Below are 23000 nucleotides of genomic sequence, written 5' to 3'. Positions count from 1 at the left end.
AAATATTATAATTAAATACTTTTTTCTTTACATAGTTGAATGTGCTGACAACAAAATCACACAAAAATTATCAATGGAAATCAAATTTATCAACCCATGGAGGTCCTGATTTGGAGTCACACTCAAAATTAAAGTGGAAAACCACACTACAGGCTGATCCAACTTTGATGTAATGTCCTTAAAACAAGTCAAAATGAGGCTCAGTAGTGTGTGTGGCCTCCACGTGCCTGTATGACCTCCCTACAACGCCTGGGCATGCTCCTGATGAGGTGGCGGATGGTCTCCTGAGGGATCTCCACCTAGACCTGGACTAAAGCATCCTCCAACTCCTGGACAGTCTGTGGTGCAACGTGGCATTGGTGAATGGAGCGAGACATGATGTCCCAGATGTGCTCAATTGGATTCAGGTCTGGGGAACGGGCGGGCCAGTCCATGGCATCAATGCCCTCCTCTTGCAGGAACTGCTGACACACTCCAGCCACATGAGGTCTAGCATTGTCTTGCATTAGGAGGAATCCAGGGCCAATCGCACCAGCATATGGTCTCACAAGGCGTCTGAGAATCTCATCTCGGTACCTACTGGCAGTCAGGCTATCTCTGGCGAGCACATGGAGGGCTGTGCGGCCCCCCAAAGAAATGCCACCCCACACCATGACTGACCCACCGCCAAACCGGTCATGCTGGAGGATGAAGCAGGCAGCCGAACGTTCTCCACGGCGTCTCCAGACTCTGTCACGTCTGTCACATGTGCTCAGTGTGAACCTGCTTTCATCTGTGCAGAGCACCGGGCGCCAGTAGCGAATTTGCCAATCTTGGTGTTCTCTGGCAAATGCCAAACGTCCTGCACGGTGTTGGACTGTAAGCACAACCCCCACCTGTGGACGTCGGACTACCTGAGCCACTGCACTACCTGAGCCACTTGTGTGGGTTGTAGACTCCGTCTCATGCTACCACTAGAGTGAAAGCACCGCCAGCATTCAAAAGTGACCAAAACATCAGCCAGGAAGCATAGGAACTGAAAAGTGGTCTGTGGTCACCACCTGAAGAACCACTCCTTTATTGGGGGTGTCTTGCTAATTGCCTATAATTTCCACTTGTTGTCTATTCCATTTGCACAACAGCATGTGAAATGTATTGTCAATCAGTGTTGCTTCATAAGTGGACAGTTTGATTTCACAGAAGTGTGATTGACTTGGAGTTACATTGTGTTGTTTAAGTGTTCCCTTTATTTTTTTGAGCAGTGTATATATATATATAAAGGCCAAACTCTTGAGGCCAAAGAGGGTGCTTTTGGTAGTTGACAGCAGGAATGGCAAAGGGTACTTTAGTAAGAACATTGGGGGCATAAAGTAATAAAAAGCAAACATACACTGAGGGTACAAGTCATTAAAAACATCTTCCTAATACTGAGTTGCACCCCCCCCCCCCCCCCAACAGCCTCAATTTGTGGTGACATGGACTCTGGATACATCAAAGTTACCCTAGTAAGAACATTGGGGGCAGAAAGTTTTTAAACAGTAGACATAGATGTTTACTGCAGGGTGTGATGAAATCTTTCAACTTTCACTTTATTCCTGACTAGCTTCACTAGAATAAACTGTGGCTGCTGTTCAGAATTCTCTGGAAGCCTCTTCCTGTTGGCAAACAGTCTGAAGCTTGTGAGTGATTCTCTACATTACATACAGTCTCTGCCCTAGCCTAGTCATTCAGCTGCCCAGAGATCAGGTTACTCTGCTGAATTTGGAATAATACTGGCCCTTAAGACTTAAACAAATGTTTACAGATGCACCATTGAGAGAAATTTCGACACTGAATAGCTGTCTACCACCCGGTTACTCAACCCTGCACCTTAGAGGCTGTTGCCCTATGTGCATAGACATGGAACACTGGTCACTTTGATAATGCTGCATACTGTTCTACCTACTTCGTATGAATATACTGTATTCTAGTCAAGGCCTATCCAATAGCTGTACAAATACTATTCTATCCTACGTATTCTTCAGATATACCACATTCTATCCATACACTGTCCATAAGGTCTTTACATCCCATCATATATACGCTACCGTTCAAAAGTTTGGGGTCACTTAGAAATGTATTGTTTTGAAAGAAAAGCACATTTTTTTGTCCATTAAAATAACTAAATTACTATTGTAGCTGGAAACGGCTGATTTTTTAAAATGGAATATCTACATAGGCGTACAGAGGCCCATTATCAGCAACCATCACTCCTGTGTTCCAATGCCACGTTGTGTTAGCTAATCCAAGTAGTTGGTCATTAGAAAATCCTTTTGCAATTATGTTAGCACCACTAAAAACTGTTGTACTGATTAAAGAAGCAATAAAACAGCCCTTCTTTAGACTAGTTGAGTATCTGGAGCATCAGCATTTGTGGGTTTGATTACAGGCTCAAAATGTCCAGAAACAGGAAGCAGGTGAGCTGGATGTTTTGTGGTGGAAAAAAAATAGCCGGTCGAGCATAACACGTCAACACTGTTACCCATTGATAGACAGGCTAGAAATGTTTTAACGTTGGTCAAACTTGATTTCAGTTGCCCCTCCCTGTGCATATAACAAGCATCCATTCCTTCTGTCACAAGGGAATTCATGTATGATTTAAGATTAAATCGTCAACCCTGTTACCGTCAACCCTGTTACTTTATTTGACACATAATAAGGAGTCGTTTTTTCTTGGTGGGAAAACATGTATTTTCTTTTAGTTGAACATGTGCTCTTTATGACAATGTGAAAGTGTGAAATAAAAACATTTGAGGACCAAGTTACACCACCCAAAAGGCACTCAACTGGTGGACCGACCCAATTATCATAGGAAAAGCCTACAATAGTTTACAGAAAACATATTCAAAACCAAATATATTTTCCCATTTAAATGTACAGAAAATACACATTTCAGAAAACCACGCGGCTCCAAATGTGTTAATTGCGTAACTTAAATGTCCTTTTGATTTAACATGGGAGTTGAAGTTGACGCTTCAATCTTTATATGTGAAAAAACAAAAGTACAATTTTACAAAAATCATGTGTTTTTAGATGTGAAATGTCTGAAAGTGGCTTCACATATTTAGTTTACATTTGATCCTTCCATTAGGACAATGAAAATAAATGAGGGCTGTTATTTCATAATAGTATATCTTATAAACAACCTTATTGTAACGTTCGTCGTCTTCCTCTGATGAGGAGTAGGAGAGGTCGGACCAATTTGCAGCGTGGTAAGTGTCCATTTTAATAAGACAAACTGAACACTACAAAAATACAAAATAACAATGTGACACAAACGAAACGGTCCCATGTGGTAACTAACACAGAAAATAATCACCCACCACTCAAAAGTGAAACCAGGCTACCTAAATATGATTCTCAATCGGGGACAACGATAAACAGCTGCCTCTGATTGAGAACCATACCAGGCCAAACACAGAAATACCAAAACATAGAAAAAGGAACATAGACAACCCACCCAACTCACGCCCTGACCATACTAAAACAAAGACATAATAAAAGAACTAAGGTCAGAACGTGACACTTATGCCTTTGATTTCAATATGCACATTAACCTGTATAATTTGTGGAAAAACAAGTGAACATTAATAAAACGTACCCTCCTCTGTCCGGAACCGCACAACTGCTCTTTGTCCATTTGAGACTTCAACTAGACAATCACCACCGTTGGACTTTTTACTCTGGAAATATTTGATCAACTTGTTTTGTACTTTGGGGACATCATGGTTTCCTAGCTCAACAAGCAGAGAGAACGAGTATGCTTCTGCCATTGCTGCTGGCCATCAAAGAATGAACAAATCTGTAGGCTGCTGTAGAGATAGACTAGATTCACTGCAGGGTGAGGTGTGTTCTTTCTGGTTTCACTTTCGCTTATGTTTTTGTGAAAAAAGATCTTATTTGACAATGAAACATTGCAGCAACATAACAAACAGTAGATTACAAATAAACCGATCACAGAAATGATTCCTTCAAGACAATGAAAAAACAACTAAGGGCTGTCTAGTAAATCCTTTATTTTCAGGAACGCACAAAAATGTGTGATACTTGGTGACAAAACTGCTGCAGACAGAATTTGTCAGCAGAATTCATCACAACGTTTTAATTTTGCCATGTGGTGCCTTATCTTAGCTGTAAATCAAACTCTACACAAAGTGAAACTAAAATGTCATTTTAGGCATTAATTCTGAATGGTTAGGGATAGGGTTAAGGGATAGTTTAGGGATAAGGTTTGTGAAAGGCTTAAAACAAAAAACAGTATGTAACACTAATCTATTTATCTGAGGGAACTCGTTTTTTTAATCACCTTTTTATTTCATTTTATTTACCTTGTCAAATTGAACTAAGATAAAAGGAAACAGTTGTATGCTAAACATCCAGCAGTGGTTCGCAAATGGTTTTGTTTTGGTATGGAAAATTCACCTGGTCGCCTCAGTCGCCACCCGATATTCATATTGCGGGTGGGAAAAATCCAGTAAAATGCAATATGGGAAATTATTTACTGAAAAATATATAAATGCAACATATAAAGTGTTGGTCCCATGTTTCATGAGCTGAAATAGAAGTTACCAGAAATGTTCCTTAAGCACAAAAAGCTTATTTCTCTCAAATTTTGTGCACAAATTTTTTATATCCCTGTTAGTGAGCATTTCTCCTTTGCCAAGATAATCCATCTACCCGACAGGTGTGGCATATCAAGAGGCTGATTAAACAGCATGATCATTGCACAGATGCACCCTGTGCTGGGGACAATAAAAGGCCACTCTAAAATGTAAAGTTGTCACCAGAACAATGCCACAGATGTCTCAAGTTTTGAGGGAGTGTGCAATTGGCATGCTGACTGGAGAAATGTCCACCAGAGCGGTTGCCAGATATTTAAATGTAACTTTTTCTACCATAAGCCTCCTTCAACGTCATTTTAGAGAATTTGGAAGCACATCCAACCGGCCTCACAAGCGCAGACCACGTGAAACCACTCAAGCCCAGGACCTCCACATAGGGCTTCTTCACCTGCGGGATCATCTGAAACCAGCCACCTGGAAAGCTGATGAAACTGAGGAGTATTTCTGTCTGTAATAATGTCCTTTTGTGGGGAAAAACTCAATCTGATTGGCTGGGCCTGGCTCCCCAGTGGGTGGGCCTGGCTCCCAAGTGGGTGGGCCTATGCCCTCCCAAGCCCACTCATGGCTGCGCCCCTGCTCCTGCCCCTGCCCTTTATATTTTTGTTCAGTACATAATGCTGTATTGATATGTAGCAGTTACAGTACCTTTCGGAAAGTATTCAGACCCCTTGACTTTGTCCACATTTTGTTACGTTATAGCCTTATTTTAAAATGGATTAAATAAAAACAAATCCTCAGCAATCTCCACACAATATCCCATAATAACAACGCGAAAACAGTTTTTTTTAACATTTTTGCAAATGTATTATATAAAAACAGAAATATCACATTTACATAAGTATTCAGGCCCTTTGCTATGAGACTCGAAATTGAGCTTAGGTGCATCCTGTGTCCGTTGATCATCCTTGAGATGTTTCTGCAATTTGATTGGATTCCACCTGTGGTAAATTCAATTGATTGGACATTATTTGGAAAGGCACACACCTGTCTTTATAATGTCCCACAGTTGACAGTGTATGTCAGAGCAAAAACCAAGCCATTAGGTCGAAATAATTGTTCGTAGAGTGCCGAGACAGGATTGTGTCAGGGTACAGATCTTGGGAATGGTACCCAAACATTTCTGCAGCATTTATGGTCCCCAAGAATACAGTGGCCTCCATCATTCTTAAATTGAAGAAGTTTGTAACCACCAATACTTCCTAGAGCTGGCCACCCGGTCAAACTGAGCAATCGGGGGAGAAGGGCCTTGGTCAGGGAGGTGACCCAATGGTCACTATGACAGTGCTCTAGAGTTCTTCTGTGGTGATGGGAGAACCTTCCAGAAGGACAACCATCTCTGCAGCACTCCACCAATCATGCCTTTATGGTAGTGGCCAGATGGAAGCCACGCCTCTTTAAAAGGCACATGGCAGCCCACTTGGAGTTTGCCAAAAGACACCTCAAGACTCTCAGACCATGAGAAACAAGATTCTCTGGTCTGATGAGACCAAGATTAAAGTCTTTGGCCTGAATGCCAACCGTCATGTCGGAAGGAAACCTGTCCCCATCCCCAAGGTGAAGCACGGTGGTGGCAGCATCATGCTGTGGGGGTAATCAAATGGTTACTCAGACTACCTGCATTGACCATTTTTTACACTGACTTTATGCCCACACACTGGACTCTACCCACACACTGGACTCTACCCACACACTCACATATGCATACACTGACACCCCAACACGCGCACACATGCATACTGACGCCATACACACATTGACACACACTTTCACACTCACCACATACGCTGCTGCTACTGTCTTATCTATCCTGTTGCCTAGTCACTTTACCCCTACCTATATGTACATAACTACTTCAATTACCTTGTAAACCTGCACATCGACATTTATTGGACTCTGCCGACACCTCGTGTGTGACTGGTGTCTTGCTCAGAAGCACGAGAGGCTTCCACGTCATCTTTACTGGGTTGGTGTTTATAACACATAGACCAGGATATTGCACTTTTTGTCAACTCACGGAGCATGGAAAAGTAGCTAGTTGGAGCTGTGGTGACATTGAAACGCATAATTAGAGGACTATAGAGTCACCAATACGTTTAGAAATGGATGACGATGTTACCATTGAGGACGAAGGTGGACCAGAAATACAGAAGACACCCCTTGGAAACCAGGATTTAAGTTTCCTGCAACAAACTGGTAAATTGGCTAGCTAATATCAGCTGCACATCTGTCAGTTTTCTGGCTTGTTTACCAAGCCTAGCTGGCCTGGCTAGATATCCTTCAAAGACTAAAGCTAATAATGCAGCTAGCTAATGTTGTAGCAGTGGTTGTAGCTAGTTTAGCTAGTGTAGGCTAAGATGGCTAGCTACAGTAGCTCGCTAGCAAAATAACTAGATACAGAGACGCCTCATTCATTGACAGGGCTGCCAACTTTTGAAGAAAGCAAATATAACTCCAAGCTATGTGAATTTAATTTCCCCTGGCACACTCCTAGATGGGAGAACATGTTACTGTTTTAAAGCTCTTTCCTGCAATTCTACGTATTTTGACATGGTTTAGGCCCATGACCAGGGTAACAAATAACACCGGTTCGGTGTATTCAGGAATCAGGATGCTTAGAAAATTGAATGAACACAACATTTTACGACTTTGGGATTTTGGGTGGCTGAAATGTAAAGTATGCTAATATTTTTTTAAACATTTAAAAAAAAATGTTTGACACTATTCAGACAGTAATAAGATGGGGAGACAGGCAAATGTGAGACAGTGGAGAGGTTGAAAGCAGGGATTGATCCCTGTTCTCAGGTGGAAAGTACGGGAGTGTTATCACTACACCAAAGCTTTGCACAGGAAATTCTAATGTTGATGGCAGTGGGTAACCAAATCCTAGATTGTAGTCTCCTTGTCCATAGACTGCCTTCAAGGTAAGGACACAAACGTTTTCGGTATTTTGTCATTTGGGTGAATTCTCTTTAAAATAGGTCTCGAATAAATTCCTGCTTCATTTCTCCTGCTTCAATCACCCAACCTTCAAGAAAACATCTAATAAATATCAATATGGGTTCTGGCCATCATCTTACTCTATGTAGACAAAATATGTGTTTATGAGTTGAGTCCCCCTACCATCTCTGCCTAGCATGTGCACCATACTAGAATGTGACATTTATTTGATTCGTGGAACATTTCATAGCAATGCTTTTTTTGTATGATCTATTCAAGACTGTCCATGAATGGCTGCAAAAATACATAGCCTCGTACAATTCATTTTCAAAGACCCAAGTAGTCATATCAGATTTTGAATCTGTGATTACACTGGCAACATTGGGAAGAAGTGGAATAATAAAATAATTGTTTGGAATAACAGTTGTGTTATTGCTGACATCACATTAATCACCCTGTATTTTAGCCCATTGTTAAGAATGAGAATTTTTACACTGATCAGTCTAAATAAAGTAAGTAGATAATCAAATCACCTGAAAACAAGATTACATTAATCTGCCCCTACACCCTAACCAAATATGTGTTTTATTTATTGTCCCCCCTCTAGAACCAAATTTACACATTTGGGTTCACAATCTGTTAGACACTTTTTGTTTTGTTTTTTGTATCGTTCCAAATCCGGTCACCCTACCAAACCTCCCAGCTAAAACATACTGTAGGTCTGTCTGCTGTCTTTTTGTTGTCACAGCCTCAATACTCAGGGCTGGCTCTAGCCTTTTGAGAACCCTAAGCAAGATTTGATTGGGGGGGCCATCGCTTGAAAACATTTAAAACATTTGTGGTCCCCTTTTGATGTTGGAGAAAAAAATGTAGTGTTTTAAGTTAATTTCCTGCAGTTCTACACATTTTGCCGTAGAGGGGCCATAGAGCGAATGTTGCCGCTTTAAAGCAAGTTTTCTGCAATTCTACGCTTTGGTATGGAGAGAACTTTGCAATGTTATAGCACATTTCATGCAATTCTAATCATTTTGCCATGGGACAGAGAAAAAATGTGCAGTTTCACAGCTTATTTCCTGCAATTTCTACCCATTTTGCCGTGGAGTGGATCAACATTTTCCCCCTGCAATTATACACATTTTGTAATGAATTATGCCATGTTAATATAATATGAGTGTGCATGACTAACAAAATCAATAGGGGCCCCCTGTAGGTCAGGGCCCCTGGGCACGTTCCCTTCATGCCCGGTCCGTATTCGGCCAGGATTACTACTTGTTTAGATTGATAGATTGGTTGGTAGTTAGCTTAAACTAAAAATTGTTAGCTGACATGGCTAAAAGAGAAAGGCTACTAATGCACAAAAAAAAATCTAAAATGCACCTGATGTTTTCTACTGTTTTTACACTCAATAGTAAGTTGAGACCTCAACATAATTTCCCTTCCTGTCCACAGTCGGACCATTGGTGGCAGAATATGGATGGTATCTGTTGTTCATGTGTGTGGGGGTCTACCTGGTGGTCCAGCACCTGAGCAAGAGGAGAGCCAGCCAGGGACAGAGCAGCTCGGCGTCTGGAGCAGTGCAAGGTGAGTGGCCGTAACCAATAGTTTTTTATTTAACCAAGGAAGTCACTGAGTTTCACAAGTACATTTAGTCTCTTATGCAGACACACCGTCAGACACACACACACACCTAGGACATGAGCATTCTTGTTGCAGCTCCAACAATGCCACATATTCTCAAGACAATGACAAGCTTGCTAAAGCAGAAACCAACTGGCACTCACAGGCTAGAGCCAGCTCTCATTCCATCCAGGCGACTGACACATCAGGAACGGAATCTCGGAATGCCATGGAATTAATGGAGTCAGTAATATCATCCAATCTTTAAAAAAAAAAATGTATCTGGCAGATCCCAATGCAGTAGTGAGGAGACAAGAGGCACTGGAGGCGTCCAGGAGAAGAATGCAGGAGGAGCTGGATGCCAAGGCGGCCCTCTTCAGGCTGAAACAACAACAGGTATAAAGTGACACCTTTCACATAGACGAACCATACATAGACCATGGACGGACCGTACATAGACCATGGGACGGACCGCACATAGACCATGGGACGGACCGCACATAGACCATGGGACGGACCGCACATAGACCATGGACGAACCGTACATAGACCATGGGACGGACCGCACATAGACCATGGGACGGACCGCACATAGACCATGGACGGACCGTACATAGACCATGGGACGGACCGCACATAGACCATGGGACGGACCGCACATAGACCATGGGACGGACCGCACATAGACCATGGGACGGACCGCACATAGACCATGGGACGGACCGCACATAGACCATGGGACGGACCGCACATAGACCATGGGACGGACCGCACATAGACCATGGGACGGACCGCACATAGACCATGGGACGGACCGCACATAGACCATGGGACGGACCGTACATAGACCGTGGCTTCTTAGCAAAGAGCAATTTCTCAAGTAAGAATTTTGCAAGGACTGTCTTGAGTTGGGAGGGGAAAACTATCTGTTATTGGCAGAGAGGTTTGGAACTCTTTCTTATTGGCCTATTAACTAATTTAACGCCTGGTGATGTCACCAGACAGGCCAAAACGCCGTCCCACCAAAACAGGCGGAAATTTCAGGTGGTCTTTTCAAACAGCTCTCACACTAAAAGGGCATTATCATTGTTTTCACAATTTCACAGTATTATTCTAACCTCATAGTGTGGAAATAAATATGTAAAGCACAGGAAAGTCACGTTTTTGACTGCACTGGGCCTTTAACACCGATCTGAAACCCCAGGCACCATAACCAAGTTTGCCCATTGTCCCTGCCAAATCTGATCTTGAAGACTTTTTGGTACTTGTCTTTTGTTTGATAGCTGGAGGAGGAGAAGAGACAACAGAAAATTGATATGTATGACAGCATGAAAGAGGGGAGGAGTTACAGAGGAAAAGCAAAGGCAGCCCAGGTAAGCTGCCTTCTCTATCATAGGCCTACCATATGTCATTTAGCAGACTATTTTATCCAAAGCGACTTGCATGCATTTTACATATGTGTGGGCCTGGGAATCGAACACAACCCTGGCATTGCAAGCTCCATGCTCTACCAACTGATTCATACAGGACCACCATACATAAAATGCAAAGTAAATGCATCATTTGATAGATATTATGGCAGAGTCAGGAGTTTTTTACGGCAGGTCACAGGGTCAGAGAAATCTCTTGGCTGTGATAAGTCGTGATTAGCACCCAGAGTTTTCCCTGACCATGTCCATCCTGACCATGAAGAAACTCCTGTCTCAGACATATTACATAAGTCGTAGTGCTTACATGAAACCCATGAACAAATCTGAGGTTTCTTGTCTGTACATGAAACTAGCTCATAATTATTATTATTATGATGTAACATTTCAGAACACTGAAGAGGCCAGCACATCGACTACAGTGTTGAAACCAAAGACTGACAAGAAGCCCCTACGGAGCAGTGGTATGTTGACATATTTGATGATGAGAGCAGTATTGTAATTGGGGGCTTCCAGAGGTATGTTTGTAATGGCTGGGAGGGTGTGTAAGCAACACAAAAAGTGTAATTATAATTTTTATGATTGTATTTCCCTTGTGACCCAATAATAAAACGTAAGACATCATGCTCACTGTTAGTAATTAAACAGGTTCTGAATCCTACTAGATCCGTTTCTGCCTCCATGCAATGATGAGCCACTTTCATAGTCATGCAAGGCACTAATCTTACTGTAAATTAAAAGCACTGCTATTCTTACTGAAACCTATTCAAACGTTATACATTTAACATTTCCACCTGCAAATGGTGCCAAATATAAAGTACATACCAGTAGTAACGAAGGAATGAAATCCACAAAAGAAAAACAATTGAACACTGCGCAACGCACCTTTGTACTGCAACTAGTTGGTCTTGCTAGTTATGTACATCTGTCTGTATTATGATGCAGGAAAACAGATAATATTGCTAATATTTTGTATTTCAAAAACATTAGCGATACAAAATGTCCATCCTTGCAACTGATGTTTTTGGGATTATGATCCGGTAAGAAGCAGTACTAAGCTTTTTGGGGGTGGGGGATATCCAAACAATGTCTTTAAAAAAAATGGCTAAACTGTGACGTTGCTCCTTTAAGTAGTAGGTAGGTGACACTGGCGTCCTCCATCTCCTCTCTGTTCCAGTAACCTACATTCTGCCCTGCTGTGTGTATTTCAGGATTTAATCCCCTGAGCGGAGAGGGAGGTGGATCCTGTGCGTGGAGACCAGGAAGGAGAGGGCCGTCAGCTGGCGGCGGATGAGGTTAAAGGAGGTCAGAGCCACAGGCTCAGGGTAGACATCTCCCCCTTAACCCGGATCTAGGATCAGAATACCCTACTATCGTTCCTAACATGAACTATTAGGAGGATGGAAGAAATATCTGACCCTGTATCTGTGGCTAGGTGTGACTTGTGCCTACTCTGAGGTGACCTGTGAACTCTGATATTTGACCCATCCGAGTCTCACACACTGACCCACTGAAGGAAGCTGCCAGCAATCTCAAAGCCCTCTTAGTTATTGATCTAAATCAATCTGTTATTTGTTACTCTCTGTGTTTGGGTTTAGGGATTGGTTTCACAACTGTCTGTGTTTTAGATCATGTTGCCTCAGTAATATTAGCATTGTCAAAAAATACAATGTGTTGCCACATGATAACGATGGATCCTTTCTGTTTTACTGCCTTTGGACAACTTCAAACTAACCAGTGTTGAAAACGATTGTCTTGTTTCCACATTCAAATTTTAGGCTTATTGAATCATCTTATTTCAGGACACCTGAGAAGGACTTCTGAGTACGACAGTTTCTAATGATGCTATTCCTGTAAATGGCACCTGTGCCAGTGGGTTTGGCTGATGACTTTCAGTGTAACTGTGTGTATGTGTGTTTTCTTGTCTTCTTTTGGGGTTGGCATCTGTGTAAACTTTCAAATGTGCGCTGCCTACCAAGGCTTCATGTTGTGAGAGTAGATGCTAGCCAGATGGCTTTAGTAGTGCTGTGCACCGTACTGCTTTTTATACAATTACATAAATCAGATGTAACCGTTAGTCATTGTGTTATTTATTGGAATATCAATGATCATCAAGCAATTTTAGTTACTGAGAAATAAACTGCACCTTTTTATCACAATAAAGATATTATAGATAAGTTGTCTACGTATCTGTGATGTTTGCTAGGGAGGCTGACTGTGACGACACACAATAGCTAATGTAATGGTCCAGTGGCGTAATCATACACCTGCCAACTCCATGTTGCCCACTAGATGGCGGCAGTGTAATGTAAATGAAGCCACAATCATAACGGTGTAGGTATATAGTTTCTAAACTGTATTGGGTAAGATCGCACTGATTTCTATGGCTGTCATAGACATTATTGTTGTAGTCTTGCTCTTAAATTGATAAGAATTTTATACAATCATTATAAGCCTTATGTTAATTTTCTGCACACCATTTACATTAATTGAGTTCTAGAGCATTTTGTGGTTGGCCTAGTCGGTTATGTCTCAGAGATTGCTTTTTCATTTCACTCTCAGTGCCGCATATTAACTCGGCTGACGTTTAATTTCAAGGTTCAACAATGCTTGCTCTGTACTTTTTTGCATGTCTGCATGCATGGTCTTTCACTTTCACCGGCTCATCACCAGGGCATTCTCAGCTTGTGATCAGACTTGCACGTCAAATACTGGAAGGAAAAAAAGCTGAGACCACTGCGTAATCACACACCCCAGCCAGTCAGAGCGCTCCTACGGAGTATCCACTAGGTCAAATCACACAGTTAAGCCGCGTTGCTACTAAGCGTTTTCGACATTCTCACAATGGCGAGGTAGTGGAAAGAATGGGTTGGCTACGCGTCTCTGGGCGAAGAAGAAACCATACATTTTGTTGAAGGTCGCAGTTTTTTGTCATTTATTGATAGCGACGGAATGCTTGCTGATTAGTAGGGCCACATGAAGAGAGGAGTGTACGTTCAGGTGGTGGGTTTATGGAGACTGCTACGTATGCAGCAGCCAGCTTACATCGGGACCAAAAGCGGGTTGGAGAAGAAAGAAGCTTTCCTACCATGAGAGCGAGTTAACCCCGTTTTTTTATGAGGGAGAAACAATTGAACCAATATTGCTTTACAAAGACGCTGTGTTGGCAACAGCGAGAATAGGCTACGAGGCAAATCGGAGTTGGGTCAAGTTTTGGGGAATGGCAGGTCGAAGCCGAAGAGCATGGTTTAGTGTTCTGTTGGGGCTGGTTGTCGGGTTCACCCTGGCTTCCAGACTCATATTACCGAAGGCTACGGAGTTGAAGAAATCCGGTCAGAAACGCAAGGCAAACCCAGCCGGTTGCGGGTTGAATGGAGGTCTGAGGAGAGAATTCGGTGGGATATTATGGCCCCCGCAAGATAACGGATTTTCGGCGACCGAGAAGCCAGTTCCGAGGTCCAACAATTTCCTTTACGTCGGCGTCATGACTGCCCAGAAGTACCTGAATAACCGCGCCATCGCGGCACATAGGTAAGTTATGTGTAGAAATAGAAGGAATGTTGCTTTTTCTCTTTAACAAGATACCATTTTCAGCTATTAGTTTTCTGTCCCAGGGTTTCTGTACGCATCAGTTCTGCTCATTCCTCTCCCCATTCTGAAATTGTCAGCCTACATTTTACATATGTAAATATTGTTGCTAGTTTTCTGCCAAATAGGGATACCGAATTTCAACAATGTTGCCTACACTCGTAAGTCTTATGCAAAATTGTTATTAATCTAATCGATACAAATGTTGCTAGTCGCCATTTAACAGTGTATCAATGCCATGTGTGGCTGTGGCCTGTATTATGATAGACCTTTTTCTTGTGAGCTATTAAACACCTCAACGTTAGGCAGATCATGTCCTAGAAGTTGCCAAGACAAAACCTTGTTGGATATACTATTATAGATGATATACAGTCACTACAACTTGTCCTAAGTGACATTTAGAAGTCTTTGTTACAGGGTCTATGTTATAACATGCTCTCAACATTCACACCCACATTTACCCTACAAAAATCTTACTTCAATAGGCAAACTCTTCTGTTCAGGTTTTCAGGCCTTTGCCAACTCTGAACACATTCGCTTCACGATTGAGCTGTATGGTTTTGTGGTGATGGTTTTGCCATCAGATGAGCTGCGTAGGCTCTTTGGTAGGCTAGTTTTGAATTAGATTGAGTAGGCAATGGCTCCATCCAAGATATCTCCAATTGTGAGGGGTTTCTGTAGGTGTTTCGTTGTAGACTATCACTGATGCTATTAGTATAGCTCTAAATGTAGAGATGTCTGTTTGGAAAGAGGGAATGTTAATGTCATTAGCCTTGAAATGTCTTTCATCTAGGCCCGACTGAAATGCAGTGAATGTGAAGCTGAAGGTTTTATGAAATTATGGGTTGGACCGAGAAGACAGCCTGCAGACTCAACAGTGCTATCTTTTCATGTGTCCAGTCATGTGGAAGATTCAATATAATTCAGGGGAAATGTGTTTGCACATCTGCAAAGACATACAAGTATATCTGTATTCAATCAGATTAATTAGTAGAGTAGTTTATTTGGTCTCCCTCTAATGTCCTTTCAATGGACCGATCATGATGAACGTCTAGAGACCTGAGAAGGAGATATCTATCACAGTTACATCCACTCCCATGTCTTTATTTTGGACCCAAAGTAAAGTCCCATTTAGTTTATTTTCAGTGCAGTGTCTCAGTTGTTAGTTAATTACTAGATTCCCCATTCAAATACAGTTCTTTATCCCAATGAAACATTACTGGTGCTCAGTTGGGTAGGGCTCAAGTCAGTGGGCTCAGTGGGCTCAAGTCAGTGGACCTCTTGTAAATACAGGTTATAACACGTTATGCTGTGTTATTACATGACGTTCCTCCATCTATTTGACATTTTAGTCATTTAATAGACTCTTACAGTAGTGAATATTAGAGGTCGACCGATTATGATTTTTCAACGGCGATACCAATTATTGGAGGACCAAAAAAGCCGATACCGATTAATCGGACGATTTAAATAAATAAATAAAATATATATATTTGTAATAATGCCAATTACAACAATACTGAATTAACACATATTCGAACTTAATATAATACATCAATAAAATCAATTTAGCCTCAAATAAATAATGAAACATGTTCAATTTGGTTTAAATAATGCAAAAACAAAGTGACGGAGAAGAAAGTAAAAGTGCAATATGTGCCATGTAAGAAAGCTAACGTTTAAGTTCCTTTCTCAGAACATGAGAACATATGAAAGCTGATGGTTCCTTTTAACATGAGTCTTCAATATTCCCAGGTAAGAAGTTTTAGGTTGTAGTTATTATAGGACTATTTCCCTCTATACCATTTGTATTTCATTAACCTTTGACTATTGGATGTTCTTATAGGCACTTTAGTATTGCCAGTGTAACAGTATAGCTTCTGTCCCTCTCCTCGCTCCTCCCTGGGCTCGAACCAGCAACACAACGACAACAGCCACCACATCGAAGCAGCGTTACCCATGCAGAGCAAGGGAAACAACCACCCCAAGGCTCAGAGCGAGTGAAGTTTGAAATGCTATTAGCGTGCGCTAACTAGCCAGCCATTTCACTTCGGTCACACCAGCCTCATCTCGGGAGTTGATAGGTTTGAAGTCATAAACAGCGCAATGCTTGACGCACAACAAAGAGCTGCTGGCAAAACGCACGAAAGTGCTGTTTGAATGAATGTTTACTCGCCTGCTTATGCCTACCACCGCTCAGTCAGATACTTAGATACTTGTATGCTCAGTCAGATTGTATGCAACACAGGACACGCTAGATAATATCTAGTAATATCATCAACCATGTGTAGCTAACTAGTGATTATGATTGATTGTTTTTTATAAGATAAGTTTAATGCTAGCTAGCAACTTACCTTGGCTTACTGCATTTGCGTAACAGGCAGTCTCCTTGTGGAGTGCAACGAGAGAGAGAGGCAGGTCGTTATTGCGTTGGACAAGTTAACTGTAAGGTTGTAAGATTGGATCCCCCGAGCGGACAAGACAAAATCTGTCTTTCTGCCCCTGAACAAGGCATTTAACCCACCGTTCCAAGGCCATCATTGAAAATAAGAATATGTTCTTAACTGACTTGCCTAGTTAAATAAATATTAAATAAAGGTGTAAAATTTTTTTTTTTTATTTAATTTTTTTTAAATCGGCAAATCGGCGCCCAAAAATACCAATTTCCGATTGTTATGAAAAATTGAAATCGGCTCTAATTAATCGGTCAACCTCTAGTGAATATATATATATATATAAGTTTTCCCTGGTGGGAATTGAACCCACAACCCTGGCGTTGCAAGCATCATGCTCTACCAACTGAACCACATGGGACCATCTATCTATGTCCTTCGTGGGCCCAGACTTGTGTGTGTGTTAGTACTCTTACCCACTCTCCATCCTATAGAGTACCTGACCTCTGCCTGTGTCTCTCTCTGTAGAACGTGGGCTCAGACCATCCCGGGCCATGTGGAGTTCTTCTCCAGCGAGGGTTCGGACACCACCATCCCCATCCCCATCGTGGCGCTGCACAACGTGGACGACTCCTACCCACCGCAGAAGAAGTCCTTCATGATGCTCAAGTACATGCACGATCACTACCTGGACCAATATGAGTGGTTCATGCGGGCCGACGATGATGTGTACATCAAGAGCGAGCGCCTGGAGGGCTTCCTGCGCTCGCTCAACAGCAGCGAGGCCCTCTTCCTGGGCCAGACGGGCATGGGCGCCCGCGACGAGCTGGGCAAGCTGGCGCTGGAGCCCGGTGAGAACTTCTGCATGGGTGGCCCCGGCGTGATCATGAGCCGCGAGGTGCTGCGCCGGATGGTTCCTCACATCGGCCAGTGCCTGCAGGAGATGTACACCACGCATGAAGACGTTGAGGTGGGCCGCTGCGTGCGGAGGTTTGCCGGCGTGCAGTGTGTCTGGTCCTACGAGGTAAGATCAAAGATGGCGGCTGGTCGTATTGTGTACTGCAGTTAGTCCATCTATCACTGCTTTTGAAGGTTTCTTTTTAATTGGTGTTATACAAGAGAAGGCTGGGTAGAAAACCATCTGAGAATGAGGATGTAGTCGGTAGAAATGACCTTCAATGTAGTCCGTCTGAAGTGTACTAAAATGTGAGGGGAATCGCCAACAAGACGCCTATCTTGGTTTGAGGTACTCTGTGAAGTGAAGGACATCATGCAGTGGATTTCCCACACACCACAGTAGTGTCAAGGGCATAAGTTGATAGTCAGTAGATCTGGCACCTTCAGTAGGCAGTCCTTAGACTATCTCCTGGCAGATTTACTATTCACATCTTATTCATGTGACCATATGATTGCTTGACAGATGAAAGAAAGGGACAATTCCATTAAGTTATGCTGAGACCAGGGCTCTGAAGTGCCATTTTGGTTGCATATGCCCCCACTGTAAATATTTTTCTGTGTGACCTGACATGTTATTTTGGGAGCGCCAGTGCGTCTAGGAGAAAAATGAGTCCGATATTAATTGCTGTAATGATTAGGGTTTGCTGTACCGTCGTTCCCCAGTGACCTACCGTAGAGTAAAAACCGAGCACATATTCGTTACTGTCATGGCTGCACCTTTACAACAGAGAAGATGGACTGTTTCAAACACAAACCGGTAAACCGATGTGACCCATACTACTGGTGCAATATTTGTTTCTTCCTGTGGTGGGATTGGTGGGCTGCATTTTGCATTCGTAAACCATGAATGTTTACACCTTGTTCCGTCATGTTACCTCATTATCTAGCGAGCTAACAGCCTGGTTACTTCACCATTCTATCCACTACACATTAGAGGCACAGAAAGAAAGGAAAGGGTGGCTTCTTCAGCAGAGGAAGGATCACACCAATGAGTGAATGACTGATCTCTTGCATGTCGTCACCCACAAACTCGATGTTCTTAAAGAGACCCTGTACAATTCTAATGTTTTGCATCTCAATAGGTGCACAATGTAGAAACTTCATTTTTCAATGGCAGGTTTTTGTTTCAACATTTTAGCTTTTTATAATAAACAAATGTCTTTACACTGTTAAATATTAATTTACATAGCACAACGTGTGCTTCATATATACTGTATCTCAATCAATTTAAACTTTATTTTCTGGCCAAACAATATTTTTTTTCCCGCTTATACTGCAATCAAACTTCCTTGTTTCAGACTTTTGCTTTCTAACGTGCGTTGTTCTAAAATCAACCCCATTTAAGGTTCTGCAGGCGTAATTTAACAAGGTCCTGCAGGCGTAATTTAACAAGGTTCTGCAGGCGTAATTTAACAAGGTTCTGCAGGCGTAATTTAACAAGGTTCTGCAGGCGTAATTTAACAAGGTTCTGCAGGTGTAATTTAACAAGGTTCTGCAGGCGTAATTTAACAAGGTCCTGCGGGCGTAATTTAACAAGGTTCTGCAGGCGTAATTTAACAAGGTCCTGCAGGCGTAATTTAACAAGGTTCTGCAGGCGTAATTTAACAAGGTTCTGCAGGGGTAATTTAACAAGGTTCTGCAGGCGTAATTTAACAAGGTTCTGCAGGGGTAATTTAACAAGGTTCTGCAGGCGTAATTTAACAAGGTTCTGCAGGCGTAATTTAACAAGGTTCTGCAGGCGTAATTTAACAAGGTTCTGCAGGCGTAATTTAACAAGGTCCTGCGGGCGTAATTTAACAAGGTCCTGCGGGCGTAATTTAACAAGGTCCTGCGGGCGTAATTTAACAAGGTCCTGCGGGCGTAATTTAACAAGGTCCTGCGGGCGTAATTTAACAAGGTCCTGCGGGCGTAATTTAACAAGGTTCTGCAGGCGTAATTTAACAAGGTTCTGCAGGTGTAATTTAACAAGGTTCTGCAGGCGTAATTTAACAAGGTTCTGCAGGCGTAATTTAACAAGGTTCTGCAGGCGTAATTTAACAAGGTTCTGCAGGGGTAATTTAACAAGGTTCTGCAGGGGTAATTTCGGCTATCAGAGATTATGGGTTGCAGCTTGGCAAAAGGTGCCTGTTTTCTGACTGGCATCCTTTGTTAGTGTGTTCATCTCACAGTAACTGTGGAGCTTCCGTGCTGCTGTCCTCCTCACAAGCATTAGACAGAGACTAGAGAGGGAACTGTCAGACTCTTAATTCAACTGTCGATCAGTTCATGTCTTTATTCATTAGGCCCACTTGATCTGACGTGTGCGTTCGCTTACGCCCCGGTGCCCCGCTGGTCCTTTGTTATCAAGGTTATTATGACCCAGAGTCATTTGTGTGTGTGTGTGCCGTGTGTGTGTGCCGTGTGTGTGTGTTTATTGACCAGTTTGTAAACCATAACAAGACATGTTCAGTTTGCAGTTGTCCACTGGGTTCCTTTGCAAACTACCGGAAACAGTATGTTGTGTATTTTGGCAGCAGGCACAAGGCTCGGCACCCACCCACCATACGGTTAACTTGGCATTCTTCACTTCAGTTAGTCATTTAGCCATAAATCAAGTCACGGGTTCCATAGTCACTGTTGAGACATGCAGCTGAATGCACATTTCCCCCATCCAAATAAATCTGCATATAATATCAGGCCTGTGAACAAATTGGTAAAACACAGCATCTGTTCAGTTTTTAAAGCTGCTAATAATCTGGTTTGGCAGGTGGAATGAGACAGACATGTCTGCTGTCTCATATACAGAGTTCAGTCCCAGCCACCTTTACGACTGGCCTGGGGACACTTTTAAACAGCCATTTGATGTGAGTTTTAATTACAGCTTATTGTTTATCTAGTTACAGAGAGCGGAGCCAAGCAACTGCATCATTAATATCAGTGAGAGTGTGTGTGTGTGTGTGTGTGTGTCTCTGTCTCTCTGTCCTCTTCCTCCTAAGTGTGTGTGTGTGTGTCTCCGTCTCTCTGTCCTCTTCCTCCTAAGTGTGTGTGTGTGTGTGTGTCTCTGTCCTCTTCCTCCTAAGTGTGTGTGTGTCTTTGTCTCTCTGTCCTCTTCCTCCTAAGTGTGTGTGTGTCTGTGTCTGGCTGTCCGTCCATCCCTTCCTCTCTCCTCATCACATCTCCATGGTGAATCTAAATGACTGTTTAACATTACATTGTCTGAAATCTCAGACCATTTCCACATTTTAATGATTCAGTCCGTTGGTAGGAAACCTTGCTGACATCACAGTGGAGGTCTTTACTACTAAAATACACATTCAAAGTTTCTTCTGAAGATGTATTCCTTCAATAAGAGGATGGACGGAGGGGTGGGATGGAGGGGATGGATGGAGGGGTGGGTGGGATGGAGGGGATGGATGGAGGGGTGGATGGGATGGAGGGGATGGATGGAGGGGTGGATGGGATGGAGGGGTGGGATGGAGGGATGGATGGAGGGGTGGATGGGATGGAGGGGTGGGATGGAGGGGTGGGATGGAGGGATGGATGGAGGGGTGGATGGGATGGAGGGGTGGGATGGAGGGGTGGGATGGAGGGGTGGATGGAGGGGTGGATGGGATGGAGGGGTGGGATGGAGGGGTGGGATGGAGGGATGGATGGAGGGGTGGATGGGATGGAGGGGTGGATGGGATGGAGGGGATGGATGGAGGGGTGGATGGGATGGAGGGGTGGATGGGATGGAGGGGATGGATGGAGGGGTGGATGGGATGGAGGGGTGGGATGGAGGGATGGATGGAGGGGTGGATGGGATGGAGGGATGGATGGAGGGGTGGATGGGATGGAGGGGTGGGATGGAGGGATGGATGGAGGGGTGGGTGGGATTGAGGGGATGGATAGAGGGGTGGGTGGGATGGAGGGGATGGATGGAGGGGTGGGTGGGATTGAGGGGATGGATAGAGGGGTGGGATGGAGGGGATGGATGGAGGGGTGGGTGGGATGGAGGGGATGGATGGAGGGGTGGATGGGATGGAGGGGATGGATGGAGGGGTGGATGGGATGGAGGGGTGGGATGGAGGGATGGATGGAGGGGTGGATGGGATGGAGGGGTGGGATGGAGGGATGGATGGAGGGGTGGATGGGATGGAGGGGTGGGATGGAGGGATGGATGGAGGGGTGGGTGGGATTGAGGGGATGGATAGAGGGGTGGGTGGGATGGAGGGGATGGATGGAGGGGTGGGTGGGATTGAGGGGATGGATAGAGGGGTGGGATGGAGGGGATGGATGGAGGGGTGGGTGGGATGGAGGGGATGGATGGAGGGGTGGGTGGGATGGAGGGGATGGATGGAGGGGTGGGATGGAGGGGATGGATGGAGGGGTGGGTGGGATGGAGGGGATGGATGGAGGGGTGGGTGGAGGGGTGGGGATGGAGGGGTGGGATGGAGGGGATGGATGGATGGATGCAAATAATCACATGGGCTCACAGTGAAATATGGTCCTGAGTCACGTGATTGTGTCTGTATAGGCCCAGGTCTCACTCCCTGACCACATAACCATATCTGGTTTCCTCAGTAATGCCTGCCTGTGGAGTTAGTTGCTATGGTAGCTGTGCATCCATGTCTCCCTTCACTACGAGTGAGTCAGTGTTGAGAGTCATTATCCAGATGGTGTTTTAGAAGAGCCCTCCAGTGATTCAGAAAGAGCAGCAGAACAGCCATCACTGGGCTTTGAGTCTATTTACCCTCTATCACAGCCACAGAACCCAGTGGTTTCTGTCAGACTAGCTGTTATCATACACTACAAGTATGTGGACGCCTGCTCCTCCAACATCTCATTCCCGTTTGCTGCTTGCTATAACAGCCTCCACTCGTCTGGGAAGGATTTCCACTAGATGTTGGAACATTGCTATGGGGATTTGCTTCCATTCAGCCACGAGCATTAGTGAGGTCAGGCATTGATGTTGGGCGATTTGGCCTGGCTCGCAGTGGGCATTTCAATTCATCCCAAAGGTGTTTGATGGGGTTGAGGTCAGGGCTCTGTGCAGGCCAGTCAAGTTCTTCCACACCGATCTCGACAAACCATTTCTGTATGAACCTTGCTTTGTGCACAGGGGCATTGTCATGCTGAAACAGGAAAGGGCCTTTCCCAAACAGTTGCCACAAAGTTGGAAGAACAGAACTGTCTAGAATGTAATTTCTGTAGAATTAAGAGTTCCCTTCACTGGAACTAAAGAGCCTAGGGTTGTTGTTGTACTGCCACAACCTGCGGTCACCAGTCATGAAGGCAGTCAAATTCCACGTGACCATTTAGTCACAGTAGTTAGGCTTCTCCAAGTTCAGATGCTGCTGCTGGTCATTAGTAACCTACCAAACTTGCTAACTGCCTGGTTCTCAGCACTCTATTGTCCCTCTAATCACTCAGACATCAATGTAAATGTAATGGAAGATCTAATGATACTCTTCATTAGAGCC

General features: G+C 43.7%; 2 protein-coding genes across 2 annotated transcripts in view; both read left to right on the top strand.

The window, feature by feature from the left end:
- Window positions 1-6335: 6335 nt before the first annotated feature.
- On the top strand, window positions 6336-12798 carry LOC149971465 (selenoprotein S-like). The gene is made up of 6 exons (XM_090222887.1): window positions 6336-6833; window positions 9027-9158; window positions 9484-9590; window positions 10478-10567; window positions 11013-11085; window positions 11833-12798. Exons 1-6 carry the CDS (start codon window positions 6740-6742, stop codon window positions 11913-11915), a joined length of 579 nt encoding a protein of 192 aa, XP_090079013.1. The 5' UTR covers window positions 6336-6739; the 3' UTR covers window positions 11916-12798.
- A 495-nt stretch (window positions 12799-13293) lies between these two features.
- LOC110514694 (chondroitin sulfate synthase 1) overlaps window positions 13294-23000 on the top strand; it is an 89324-nt gene continuing 79617 nt past the window's right edge. The window contains exons 1-2 of the mRNA XM_036963293.2: window positions 13294-14152; window positions 17131-17626. Of these exons, the coding sequence (XP_036819188.1) occupies window positions 13842-14152; window positions 17131-17626 (807 nt within the window). The 5' untranslated portion in view covers window positions 13294-13841. The remainder of the gene's footprint in view (window positions 14153-17130; window positions 17627-23000) is intronic.

This window comes from Oncorhynchus mykiss, chromosome 26 (genome assembly GCF_057628025.1).
Source record: "Oncorhynchus mykiss isolate SJ-2025 chromosome 26, ASM5762802v1, whole genome shotgun sequence".
Classification (NCBI taxonomy): Eukaryota; Metazoa; Chordata; class Actinopteri; order Salmoniformes; family Salmonidae; genus Oncorhynchus; species Oncorhynchus mykiss.
Note: the sequence above shows the minus strand (reverse complement) of the source record. Positions and strands in the feature narration are given on the sequence as shown.

Excerpts from the sequence above, each read along its gene's own strand:
- LOC149971465 (XM_090222887.1), top strand. The coding sequence starts at position 6,740 with ATGGATGACGATGTTACCATTGAGGACGAAGGTGGACCAGAAATACAG. Across the intron at positions 10,568-11,012 it reads GAAAAGCAAAGGCAGCCCAG|AACACTGAAGAGGCCAGCAC; the intron begins GTAAGCTGCCTT and ends GTAACATTTCAG. Across the intron at positions 11,086-11,832 it reads GAAGCCCCTACGGAGCAGTG|GATTTAATCCCCTGAGCGGA; the intron begins GTATGTTGACAT and ends TGTGTATTTCAG.